Raw genomic sequence first — 14201 nt, forward strand, 5'->3', positions numbered from 1 at the left:
CAGCTAACTATTGTATCAAGATTCCACATGATGATGCAATTTTGTACTCAATTTGCATTTATGAATCAAATGTAATATAAAACACTTTTGTACTCATTAAATTTTATCACTAAATGGACTCATTGGATATATTTTGTCATTAAATTTGGTGGAAAAAAAGGGTTTTTAAAAAAGTTTAATCAATTTTTTGAGTTCCCAAGGTTTTTGCTGAGTTTTTGCCAAGTTTTTCCAAATTCCTTTGCTGAGTCACAAATTTTGAGTCTACCAAGTTTTTGCCGAGTCCAATTCTACCAACTATGAGCTAAATGATCACTAAAGAGAGGGAATGGTTGACCTAGCCAAAAATCTTTAGGTTTCCATTTCAAAATCCTCTCACCTGTTGGCATTAGATTGTCATTGATGTCAACAGTTGAGATGATGCACTAGACAAAGATGCAGAGACATCAGGTTAGACAGAGATGTCGGATGATGAGTGTCCCAAATGTTGGATGATGAAGTGTCCTAGAGGAAGATCAAATTGATAGAGATGGTGTTGTCCCAGGTTGGCGGAGGTGAGCAGATTTCATTGTATGTGAGCAAGTTGATTAAGCATGGAATTGGCATTTAGTCAAAGGCCACAAAGAAGATAAAGAATACAATTCGAGTAAGCTAAGGCCACAAAGAAGATAAAGAATACAATTGGAGTTAGCTATTGGATCTGTAATTGCACAAAGAAGACAAAGGCCATGAAGTTGGCAAGGCATTGGGTGAATTAACTTGACTAAAAAAAAGTGTTGCTGCAGCATAACATAACATAGTGTTAGTCCTACAAGAAGATATAGAAAGCAAGCATGGGATGTGTTATTGGGACTTATATTCGGATAAAGAAGACATAGACCATTGAGTTGGTAAAGCTTTGAGCAAACTGGTCTGACTCAAAAAAAAGTGCAATAGCAGTAATTTAATAACACGTCGTGTTAGTCGCATGCAGTTACAGGGAGTGTCAATTGCACATTGTTACAGGGATAGCATAACACATCATGTTATCGCTATCGCTATTTCATGATCAACTCTCTGCATTGACCAAAGGTAGCTGCAAAACTGCAACAAGGGATGTCAATAACACAACGGGTCTGTTGCCCCGCCATCCCGCAACAAGGAAGACCTAAGACAAAAATCTATGCGGGGTAGTTTCCAGAGATGTCAATAACACGACGAGTTTGTTGCCCCACCATCCCGCAACAAGGAAGACTTAAGACAAAAGTCTCTACGAGGTAGTTTCCACTGTGATGGGTTAGTTGCCTTGTTATACCACAGCATGAAGGATGGAAGTAAAATAACCTTGCAGAGTAACATAAAAGCGAAGCAAATGGCATCCCTTGCTATCCCGCGCCGAGGTAAACTAAAGAGAGATGACCTCGCAGGGTAACAAAAAGCGAAGGAGATTAAGGCTCCCTGCTATCCCGTGGCGACAAAGAATGGAGAGAAGGTATCTTGCGCGGTAATATCCAATGTGACAAAATGTATGGTCCGGCTAGACCGTAGCCAAGGACTGAAAAAATGATCCCACAGGATAATTAAAATGGAAGAAGGTGCATTAATCCGTTGGCCCGCAGGAAGTTTTGGCGAAAGCGCATAACATGCGTGTGTGTTAGTCTACGAAAAATGCCAATTAGAACATGCCGCCCGTGAATCCAACGTGGATTTCTTCTGCACGTGGACCTTTTGTGAGTAGAGGAATTTGTTGATGGGTCCCACCATCCACCATGAGGGTAAGTGACATGTGGATGCTTTTTGGACAAAATGATTGACTGGTCTATAAACTTAAAAAGCATATGTATCAAGGAGATTTTTCAGCCTACACAGTAAACAAGGAAAGAAATAAATGATGAGCAGTGTTGTAGCTAAAATGGGGATTGCATGCAACAGAAAAACAAAATTCCAGAGATTGCTGAGTAAATAAGGAACGTAGCATTGAAAGTGGACAGCTATCAGACTGAAATGATGAGACAAGATAGATCTTTTAGTGGCTCGAGAAAATTTTGTTTAAAATTTCATTTGGAGGGAAAACCCTCGATGTACGTATTTGACCAAGAAATGGATTAACTGGATGTGTTGAGTGGAAAATTAATCAAGGAGGTGTATGAGAAAGTGAGGAGGCATGCAGGTGAAGAAGCTCTGCAAAAAAAAGGACATAGAACAAAAAATAGAATAGAGGGCCGTAGAGAAGTTGTTTCTGCAGGTGCGATAACACAATGTCAGTGTAGGCATAACACTGTGTTGATGTGTATTTTGTACACGACCAAAAACAGAATAAAATACCCAGAGGTATCTTATCCTCTCTTGAGTAAAGTTCCCAAATGTTGAAGATATCGCAGAAGGATCAATCGGAAGAACTTCAAGGTTCTGTTATAATCTCTACTTGTGGATAAGCTTCTTGTGGTATGATGTGATTTTGCTGGAATCACAAGGGGGACTTACACTCGATGACCTGAACGTCTAATTTGCTGGAATCACAAGTCCTATTTACTAACTGGAAGACAAACAAATGGCAAAAGATGCAGGGTTCAAGAAGTTTGCTCTACTACCTAGAATGCGAGAAGATGGATGAATGACTAGGTGGAGTCCTACTGGATTGGGTCTCACCATCAGGCTTGAAAAATCCGACACCAACTCAGTGCGATCTTCTAAGGGATGCTTCCAATACGTTCAAATCGTACGCCATCAGACACTGATCACCATTCAAGATAATGCATGAACAATAGATGTGTAACGACTTAAGATTAAGCTCATTTTATGCCAGTTGACCATGCAGGGCGCACTTACAATCAGTAAGAGGCTAGTGGTATGGACTAGACGGATTCCACACAGGTGCATTCAATAATTTTCTTCATTCAATCTAATTATTTACCATTTATAATGAAGATTCTACAAGAGACCATGTGTATTGTAAAGAAACGACACATTTCACCATATCTTCAATGAAAAAAGGGTTCATTTACAATCAAGGCAACAATTTCTTGCCTTCTCTTCCTACTTTTTTCTAATTTCTATTCTATTCACTATCGATCATTAGCTATTCTAACCTCTATAAACTAACCCTTAACCTCCTAGCTATTAACCTCTACAAAATGAAGAGCTTAAGCGTTTTATAATGCTCTCAATACAATTCAATGGCTCAGATCAATTTGAGATCAATGGCTGAGATTTTACAATGAAACCCCTAATTAGGGTTTGTTACAACAAACTCAATTCTGGCCAATGAAATAATTGCATTATTTGGACACATGTCTTCTCTGGAAAATTCGACCAATGGATAACCGGGGTAGGTACATTGAAGTTAGTGTCATCTTTGATGAGTCAGGTACATTGAATCTGGACACGCTGTGGTGGACCAATCCGACTGGAGGAGTGATGACTGGGATGCCACCTTGTCTGACACTTGTAACTTGGTAGATGTTCAATTTGATGATGCCGAGAAGCTAACTTTAATTAACTCTTCTGAAACTATCTGCTTCTTCAACAGACCCTTGCTTTGACTTCCTTTGTCCTTGACGTGATGGATGGGTGGTGTACCTTTCCTTGAAATGTTGGTAATGCCCTTCATTGTCATCTTGTGGTTCTTTAGTGTGGCAAAGTGAAGGTTCTGGAGGTAGCTGGCGAATTGGCCGTCCTTGATGATGCTGGACTAGAAAAGGTCGTCCTTGCCCTGGCCTGGTCTTCTTTCATCTACAAGACAAACCAAAAGATGATTAAGGTCATATAACAAATTCATTTCAACATAGCATTTTCTACCTTAAATCATCAACAAGAAGATATAAAACTGAAGCTTGCTCAAGATTCTCCCCAGGGACAGGCCCTATAAGAATTTCGCACTGGACCCTTTGGAAGGGTTAGGAGCGAATTTTGCATTCCTGGCTCATTTAGACCTCACTTTGCAACTACACTTGCTTAGATGCATGCCTAAGGATCCCTATATTCTCAACCAATACCAAGCTTGATGTAAATTTGGGGCAAAAGATAGGTTTTAAGAATTTCGCTCTGGACCCTTTGGAAGGGTCAGGAGCGAAATTCAAGTTTTAGGCTTGATCTTACACTTCCTTTACCTCAATTCACCCTTCAAGGCAAGAATACCTCACTCCACCTTCAACCATGCCATAGGTATCAAAGTTGTACCTTCACTCAAGGGGAAAATGGTTGATTTGGAGAATTTCACCCTAGACCCTTTGGAAGGGTCAGGAGGGAAATTCACCCTCTAGGCTACAATCCTCACTCTACAACGCTTCAAACATTTTCAAAGGCAAAAAACATGTCCATTCTTCCTCTCATCATGCCTTGGATATTAAAATTTGGTCAAACAAGGAAGGGAATGAGGTCTAGGTAGATTTTCGCTCTGGACACTCTAGAAGGGTCAGGAGCGAAAACCATGATTTGGGCTTGTTTGTTCAATTTTCAAACTTTCAATCTTATTTTGGGAGCAAACATAGATCATTCTTCACCTAAGGAGCAAGGTTTCAAGCCCAAACAAGGGAGCAAATGAAGTATATAATGAATTTCGCTCTGGACCCTTTGGAAGGGTCAGGAGCGAAATTCACCTTTTGGGCAAAATCCTCATCTTTCAAAATGTCTAACTCCCTTTCAAGGCAAGAACACACCAATTCATCCTCCATCATGTCAACGCCTAGCCAAAACAGGGAAGAAAATAAGAGCTACAAGGATTTTCGCTCTGGACCCTTTGGAAGGGTCAAGAGCGAAAATCATGTTTTGAGCTTGATTCTTGACTTTTCCAACTCCAATCCTCTTTGGGAGGCAAACATAGATCCTTCCTCTTGCATCTCCACCAAGATTCTGACTTTGGCTAAGGGAGAAATGAGTGTTTTCAAGAATTTCGCTCTGGACCCTTTGGAAGGATCAGGAGCGAAATTCAATTTTCAAGCCAAATCCTTCATTTTTTCCACCTTTACTCACTTCCTAAGGCTAGAACATTCAAAAACACCTCCAAACATGCCTTAGAAACTAAGAACTTGGCTTAGACAAGGAAGAAATTGAGGTCTCCAAGGATTTTCGCTCTGGACCCTTTGGAAGGGTTAGAAGCGAAAATCACTTCCCAGGTTGATTTTCATCTTCCTTTCAACTCATTCTCATACAAACTTGGTCAATTCAACTTCCTTTCATCGCAATCAAAAGAAACCTCCATCCAACTGGGTCTAGGCAAGGTCAAACTAGGTTTTAAGGCCAAAGGAAGGCAAAAAGGAAGATTTCGCTCTGGACCCTTTGGAAGGGTCAGGAGCGAAATTCTTCTTTTAGGTTGATTTTCATTCTTCCAAGGTCTAAAACCTCCTCCCTAAGGAAAACATGCATCAAACTCTTTCATCTATGCCCCAAAAGTCAAAAAACTTGATCACATCAAGAGCAAAGTGGAGAAAAATGAATTTCGCTCTGAACCCTTTGGAAGGGTCAGGAGCGAAAATCATGTTTTGGTCAAAAATCCTTCATTCTTTTGCATTCTATCACCTCAAAAGGTAAAGACATGTTATTTCCTTTCCAAATATGCCCAAAGAACAAGACTTTCAGTGCCAACAAGGAAGAAAAAAGGGGTCTTCTAAGAATTTCGCTCTGGACCCTTTGGAAGGGTCAGGAGCGAAATTCTAATTTTAGCTCAATTCCTTCACTTTTGGTGATCATAAGCAACTCAGAGCCATGCCTAAGGATTTCTTTGATCTCGATCTACACTTGGTTAGACACAAAATTGAGAGGAAAAGATGGATTTTAGGAATTTCACTCTGGACCCTTTGGAAGGGTTAGGAGCGAAATTCTAAATTTGAGCTAATCTTTCACTTGCTTCCTCCTTTTCATGCCTTGGACACCCTTTGCTAGGCTTCCTTCCATCTTGATCATGCAAATCTATAGCTTTAGGTCGACATCTAGCCCAAAAATTTGGTGAAAAATAGGGTTTTACATGAATTTCGCTCTAGACCCCTTTGGAAGGGTCAGGAGCGAAATTCCTCTTTGAGCTCAAGTCCTGGCTTCATTTTCACATTTCTTCATTCAAACAAGTGCCTTTTCCTTCATTCAAACCTAGGAAAGGAGTAGCTCAGAGCCCGGGTCAAGGTGGAGTGTCTTGTAGAAAAATTCGCCCTGGACCCTTTGGAAGGGTCAGGAGCGACATCCTCACTTTGAGCTTAATTCACCTCCTTTTCCACTTGACTCTGCCTTAGTCTTGATCTTTGATTCATTCCTCCCATGTCTTAGCCAAAATTGCTCAACCACTCACTGACTTCCTCGAACTCAAATGGGACACCACTAGCAAAACTAAGCCTAAGGAAGACCTTGAAAGAAACCCTAACTTGGAGCATCTACTGACTCATCCTAGCTCAAGTAGAGCCTGCTATCCAGCGATCTCCCTGACAGCACTCATCATGCAAAGGCTAACAAACAAACCCTAAAAACCTAGAAAGCAAAAAGTAGGGGTCCCCATTTGCAATGGGGCGATGTGTGAATATGTCACAACACACTACAAAAGAGATAGAATGCTAAATGATTAGAGGTGAAGAGTGGACAAGAGACAACTCACAACCAGAGCAGAGAGCAGAGAGCAAAGAACAGATAGAGAAGAGAACAGAAGCAGAGACCAAAGATCAGAAAGTGTAGAGCCAAGGCAGTTAACACATAAGGTTAGTCACACAAAGTGGGGCAGAGAAAGAGGACTGAGCCAAGCGGAGATCAGAGAGTTGAATGCAGAAATAAGAAGAGGACAGAGAGCGGAGGATAGAGCTTGATAACAGAGACCAGAGAGCAGAGGACAAAGTTTGTGAGTAGAAAAGAATCAAGTCAATCTCAAGTGCCAAGAACAAATTGTGAGTTACAAAATCTCATTTGTAACAAGGTGCTTAATTTGCAACTGTAGTTTTCTTTAATTGTAGTCGTCTGAGTGGGTGCTCAGACAGGGGGTTGGTGCTCCTTTGGGTTGTTGCCCATAAACTCCAGGGGTTGGTGCCCATAAATGTGTAATCAAAACTTTTATTTGTGAGGCTGGATTAGAGTAGTAAACTCTAGCAACATTTCTCACTAGATGGGCTTTTGACAACTTCTCTTCACCAAAACCTAAAATTTGCTGATCTCTACTTCAACCAAAAATTCTTGATTTTCTATATCACTGGTTAAGTTTTGTCTTAATTTTTCCCTTTCAACAAAACTTCATCTTCGCTAACTTTTCCCCTTGCCAAATGGAAGAGTCAGTTCATTGTTTCAGCAATATCTAGAGTTCGTAACCTTTCAGGTCGCCAATCAAGGAAATTATCAATTACAAAAATGACTAAGGAATAACGTTTAAGTGGTTTCAGAAGTATTATTTCTGCCGAAAAGGCTTGTTTATATCGGTTTTTCCTCTCAGATAACAAAAAGAAGGAAGAAATCAAAGAGTAAAACAATATGCAAAGTGAAGAGTTCGCTAAAGAAGAGTTAGAAGAAAGAAACTTTCACCAACATGACCATACCAAAGGTCAAGTAACTTTATAAAAGGGGACGAAGTACTATTATCAACAAAATTTTAAGTTTGCAAACTCCCTTTCCTATTGAAACTATTATAATCGGCCAATATTATGGTTCATGAACTCCTTGCATGGCTGAAATAATGGTCTTCAATAGTTTGTTATGTCATCAAGCTCCATTTTCTGCCAAAACATATTACTATCGGCAAACCCAGAGGTTCCCTCACCGTCGAGATTCCTGAAAGCAAGCCTTTCTCGGCATATCCCCAAGTTCATAAATAGACAGCTTTGTCGAAAATATTGAGTTTCACATAATGCCTCCACGATATGTGGTCTCACAGCGAACAAGATATGTACATAATGGATTTGTTGAAGCAGCTTTAAAAGCTTTTGAACAAGTGTTGATTGACAAGCATTATCTGTGTTAATATGGGAGCTTCAAACAACATATGAAAATCCATCAAAGAAAAATGATATGAGAATTTTTATCAAATGTTGTAGTTACAAGTGCCTTGGTCGACTTGCATGCAAAATGTGGAAGCATGAGCAAGGCTATATTTGCAAGCATGCTATCAAGGTCAATTGGTCTTTTGCAAATGTCAGGTGGCCCTTTAATAATGTTTTAACTCCTTTATGAGTAAAATCTTATGTGAAAGAAAAAGTAAAGAGTTTTGTTTTATAATTTCTAACTGATTTTCAAGAATTAGTTACGAGAGAGAAAGAATATAAATTCAATAGCTTCTATTGTAAAGAGATCCTTTTTCCAGGTTCTCTTGAGAGAGCTTTGGGGAAGGGAAATCTTGTATTTTTTGTTGGTTTGTAACAGTAGTAGTCATCTTTCCAGGACAACTTTTTGTACAAAGATAGAAGAGAGACTTTGAGCTTTTATGTTAATAAAAGAATTGAAGGGATATTGCGAACTTTATCTATTTTTCCCCTTTGATTGGAGATTTTCTTATGTCAAGTTACAATTGTTCTTTGATATCTCTCTAGTGTATTTGATTGCATCTGAGTTCAATACAGAAACTTTATGTTCTGAGTGGTTTTATGTTATTTGCATGTTCAATGTGCAATCGCTTTCTTACTTATTTATAAGTTAGTTAGAGATGATTGTTCATCTTATTGGTTATTGTTTGTGGGCACAGAACTAATGAACTTTGTGTCATTTATTTTTGTTCCTTTTTTATTCTAAGTTTATTTCTGAAGAACCTAGTTGTTGATTTTCTTGTGTCTTCCATCAGGAGCTTCTCTCTTTTCATTTTTTTGTAGTTCCTTTACTGCTTTCTAGTCAAAAGCATACCCCCAAAACCCCAAATTGAATCATACGAGTAAGCTGCCACTCTCAAATGCAGAGAAGATCATTATTCCATTGTAATCCCTCCAACTGTTGTATACAGTTTGTCATTGTTTTCCATTGGGCAAGTCATAAATTGAACCATTTCATAAGCTGACAAATCTATTAACCAACAAGTCCAAAAATAGTCGTCCATAAAAATGACATGCCCTACATTTAAAATTCTAAAGGACTGGCTTCATAATCTAAGGTCTGATGCCAAATAAAACCTCCCACATGAATTGTCATGTCCCCTCCTTGATCGTTATATATCCTAAATGAATCAACTATCATTATGCCGTGTTTTTTTACCCAAAAGGATTTTCCACGTGAAATCTAGTGTTTGCTCTCTCTATGTTTTATCTGGTTTTGTTACTGATTCAACCCCCCCCCCCCCCCCCCCCTCAATATTTTTTGTGTGTTTTCCACTCCATGCCATTGCCATGTTGCCGGAAGAGAATAGAGAATCCACGCTGCCGGAAGAGAAAATAAATCGCATAGGTTGAAAGAGATTGCAGGTTAAATTAAGAAAGATCTCACGACATGATGAAAGAAGCTTAGGACCTATCATAAAGAATATCTCTTAAATGAAATCTGCTACCAAGCTCTTAGCACCATGATAAGAAAGTTTCATTAATGAAAATACCAGAGTTCCATGGAAACACATTTCCCTCTCCCAAGCCCTTGTCCCCCCATCCCCGAAACCTGTCCCCGAAACTTTTTCCCTTGTCCCCCCGTCCCCGAAGACCGTCCCCCCATCTCCCTGTCCCCAACATCCGTGGAACACTGGAAAATACAGTAGTTGACCCAAATAAATAGGTAGCTTCACCCAACTCGTCCAAGTCTAATGCCGCACCAAATGGGAACTAAAACATTTGTTTCAAACTCCACACCAATAGATTAGAAGACAATTGGTTCACAAGAGCCCACGTTTCCAAAGTTCCCTCGAGTTTCCAGGATGGGGATGGCAGGGGACGGCGGGACGCGTTTCTGGGATGGCAAATTTTTTTGCCAAATTTGGGGACGGCGGGGGATGGCAAAGGGGACAGCTATATAAAATATAGGAAAAATTTAAAATATATAGGAAAATTTCAAAATTCTAAATGTTCATATGAAAACATGGATAAAGCATGCATACATACATTATATCCATATGAAAACAATAAAACATGGATATAGCATGTGTATGATACTATGAAAAGTTGAAAACATTTTAGAATGTAAATTCTGAACATACAACATTGTTAATACTCAATAGACAATATGCAATTATGCATTCATAAATCAGAATTTCAATTCATTCACATTGCCAATATGCATATCAATAGACTCGGAGGTCAAATTTTCCCTACTTCTATCTTCGCAGTTTCCCCCCATATTTTTCAATGGGGGTTTGGGGGCAGCACCCCCAAGGTGGGGTCAAGGGGCATCACCCCTTGCGGGGTCAAGGAGCAACACCCCTTGCGCACTCCCTATCGCGATACAGAGCGGGGTCGAGGGGCAGCGCCCCGTGAGGCCAAAAAAACTTATTCTTTAATAAAGGCGTTGGGTGTTATTTTTCTATTGACTCGCCGAGTTTGGCAATTTTCTAATCTCTATGTCAAAATGCCCAAAGGCTACACTGCTACCATATAGTTTCATTGTCAAAATTATGAATTAAATTAATAAATTTAAAATTTAATTAATGTTATCTTTTAATTTTTTTGATTTTTAATAACAATTTGACTTAATAAGGGGCATATTAGAAAATTTAAATAAAAAATTGAAAATACAACTGTTTTAATTTTTTTAATATTTTTTAAGGGCCTTAGATATGGGGGATGTATGGCCGTCCCCGGGACGGATTGGGGGCATCCCAGTCGTCCCCAGCCGTCCTCGGGACGTACGGACGTCCCCTAGAGCTAGAGCAGGCGTCCCCCTGTTTCGGGGACGTCCCCTCAAAATACAAGGCAATTTGGGGATGGGGGGAAACGTCCCCTGGCTGTCCCCAAGTCCCCGAAACGTCCTCGGGGTGGGGACGGGGGTTTTCAGGTCAGGGACGCGTCCCCGGGTAACTCTGCACATTTCCCATCCTAGGATTCAGCACTTTATTTTTAGAAACTAAAACCCATCGAATCTGGCACGAGGGAAAAAAAAAAAAAGGTTATTTTGTGGAAACATGCGAGTACAGTTTCTAGGCCATATTTATGTCATACCCGTGTCAAATATGACAATATGCATACCAGACAAAGGACGGTGCCATATCCTGCAACTTTGGTTGCTTGTTATTTATTAAATTTATTTATATTCTAACTCATGAAACCCAAAAGTTAATACCACAAATTATAGTAAGTCCAAAAACTTATGATGAAAGTAGTTCAAGTAATCCAAAGCCTAATCCTAATTTCCTTAATTTCTCTAACAAACCCTAGTAAAAGTTGGTATAGAATACTTTATACCATGCAAGAATTGGCTTCACTGTAGCCAACCAAGATCCAGGAACTTCTAAAAAAGCACAAGAGAGATCAAAAATAAGAGAATAATTACATTCTATCAATGGATGCAAATGTACTATGATAAAACAATTTGAGATCACAAAGAGAACCCGTACGTTATAGAGGCCAAGGTGAACATAGGATTGGATAAGATTATGACATGTGTCTTAATTTGACCTGAGACATAAAGCAATTATTATCCTATGTGTACCTTAACTTTTAAGTAAACTTAAGTAACAAATGTGAATAGAACCTAATTAATGAACTAGCTAGGTAAACACCCCTATCACACCAACAACCCTTAATTAAGTAGGAGCTTGTTGAGTTTATTCATAATCTGTTGTAAAACACTTTAAGAAACTTCCAAAGTTTACAGGATTTCAAATCAAAGATCTAAAATCAAGACATTATATAATAGTTTATCTTTTTGACAACCTGCATTTGATAGCTTTCCTGCTAATGGAACATAATCTAAGAATGTGCCATTTTTTCATATAAGTACAGACGTTTAGATTCATATGAGAGCTCAAATATATTAGTCATGGCTCAAAAATGTGTTATTATTTGAAATTTACTAGATTATACTTTATTCTAGCTTGGAATACACAGAATTCCCATTATTTATACTCAGTCTCAAAACATATGTTAAAACACTCTAAGTGAAAGCTATAAAAACTTGTCAAGCTCAAAACAATAAATATAATATTCCTAAAGCAACCATCATTAGCAAATGTTTTCATTGCACATGAAGATAGCAGCATAACATCAAGGACTCTATTTCTATCCATTTATTTATTTGACAAGGATAAACCTATTAATTGAATGACCAACAAGTAATTTATAATCTCATCCCAACTAATTCCTATCAGGAAAATTGTAATCCACGACTTACTTTTTTAAGTGCTATGCCAGGATTGCGGATAGAAGCCATTAGTGCTTCTCTTCGAGAGTCTGTAAAACAAAAATGCAGTTGTTACTGAAGATATTGACTTGAATAATTGAAGCTCATAAATCCTGAGATTAAAAAATCTAAAATATATTGAGAAAAATCCAACATAATTGCAATTTACGATGAAAAAAATAGAAAATTAAAAAAGCTGAGATTTAAAAAAAATACATAAACCCCAAAGTCAGAAATGGGAAAATGATTCAGACTTTCTAACAGTTTTTACCAGTTCTATTAACATGATTTCTATCAAGTATAGGTGGCAGCGTAATAGACATTTAGTCCAACTATAATTTCTACACTTCATATTAACTATCATCTTTAATTAAGATTAGATGGACAGTCAAAGAGTTAAAGAAGTGTTAATATGTACACATTAATTTAAAAACTTAATAAAATAAATTTTTTTTACTACAAAAGCTTCACTTAAAATATATAAAGATGTTTTCACTTTTCAACACATGCTTTGTACAACATACATAAATTTTATCCATCAAATCCACAAATGAACAACACATTGGAAGGAATATGTGCTCTCCAATAACTCCTACATGATATTGTGTTAGCAATTGCTTTCTTCCTAATCAAATCAATGCACATTAATGCTTATCTACTCATAAATGCTTATCCTGACTTACCAATTCATTGTTTAAGAAGGAATCAAAGTACGCATTTGTAATGTCCCCTCTTTAATAAGTTAATGTAGCAAATCAAAGTTCATTTCATTTCTTTTGACAAGCCAAATCTGATCATTTCCAATCCCTTTACTCTCAATTTTCTCTTAGTATAGAGGATTTTGTGTTTGAGTTTCTGTATGTGAGCCTTTTGATAAGGTTTTAGACATGACCTTCCCAGCATACCATTGTTGGGAACCCCCTCCTCCCCTTTCCCTTATTAGACCTTCAGGCTTTTCCCCACCAACATGCCTTTCCTTGCCTCCTCAACCTTCGAACTCCAACTTTCCCACCTCTTTGTTTTATTCACCTCACCAACACCTCTACACAACTTGACTATCAATAATGGCCCATTTTGAAGCTACAGCTCTTCGAAGGGCATTTTTCTCACTTAAGAAAACACCATAAACATTTTTTAAGGTGGATTAGACTGTACTTACAACATCCATGGTGGTCAACAACTGTGTCATTTAATGCAATGGTTGGAGCCCACAACCGTTGCATGATCATGACTTATCAACCATTGTCTTGGGAGGGTACTCTATTTTGTCTACGGATCTTTTCTTATCTCTATTTGGGTGCATGGAAAATCATTCATTCAATTGTTTACTTCCAAAAACCCTTTCTCAAAGCACGTGCCTACGTAGAGTAATGGACTAAGGACGGAAACCGTCAATCTTGCAACAAAACAAAGGATAGAAACCTTTTGACTCAACATTGACGACTTCTTTCAAAGCTCAAAGGAGGCTTCCACAGTGTCAAATTCGACCTATAGAGTGCAAGAATGACTAACAAGCTCTTGTAAGGGTTTATAGTATCTTGTTTATGTTATTTGTTGTTGTTGCAGCATTTGTACTAGCTGCAGTCATGGCCGTGCTTTCCATTACCATTGTCATGTATCAGAATATCATTGTAAACACCATCATTTATCTGAAAACTCTACAAATATTTTATCTCTACCTTGTGAAATCTACATTAATAATATCTTTTAAATGTACAAAGAATCAATATTTTCGTAATATTGGTTCAATATTAAAGCCTTCAGGTGAACCATTAAGGCTAAGCATTAGGGTTTTAAATGGAAATTTCTTGGTCTTTCCAATCTGGTTAAAATAATCACAGCCCTAAATATTATTAACCTAAAATAACCCTAAGTCTATTGCAGCATTCTATTCACCTATCCATGGTGTTGTTTCCCCTTTTTGAGCTGAGGAAATAATTGAATAATTTAACTTACATTGTCAAAAGAGTATCTTTAAGTTATAATCATAAAATGGCAACTTATGTTTTCATATTAAAAAGGTT

The 14201-nt window shown here is 38.1% G+C and overlaps 1 protein-coding gene across 4 annotated transcripts in view; it reads right to left on the reverse strand.

Annotated features, from left to right (window-relative positions):
• LOC131064292 (uncharacterized) overlaps nt 1-14201 on the reverse strand; it is a 228397-nt gene that overhangs the window by 41975 nt on the left and 172221 nt on the right. For all 4 annotated transcript variants that reach the window (XM_057998391.2, XM_057998394.2, XM_057998392.2 and 1 more), the window contains one exon: nt 12169-12227. In XM_057998391.2, coding sequence (XP_057854374.2) covers nt 12169-12227 — 59 coding nt within the window. The remainder of the gene's footprint in view (nt 1-12168; nt 12228-14201) is intronic.

Source organism: Cryptomeria japonica, chromosome 2 (genome assembly GCF_030272615.1).
Source record: "Cryptomeria japonica chromosome 2, Sugi_1.0, whole genome shotgun sequence".
NCBI lineage: Eukaryota > Viridiplantae > Streptophyta > Pinopsida > Cupressales > Cupressaceae > Cryptomeria > Cryptomeria japonica.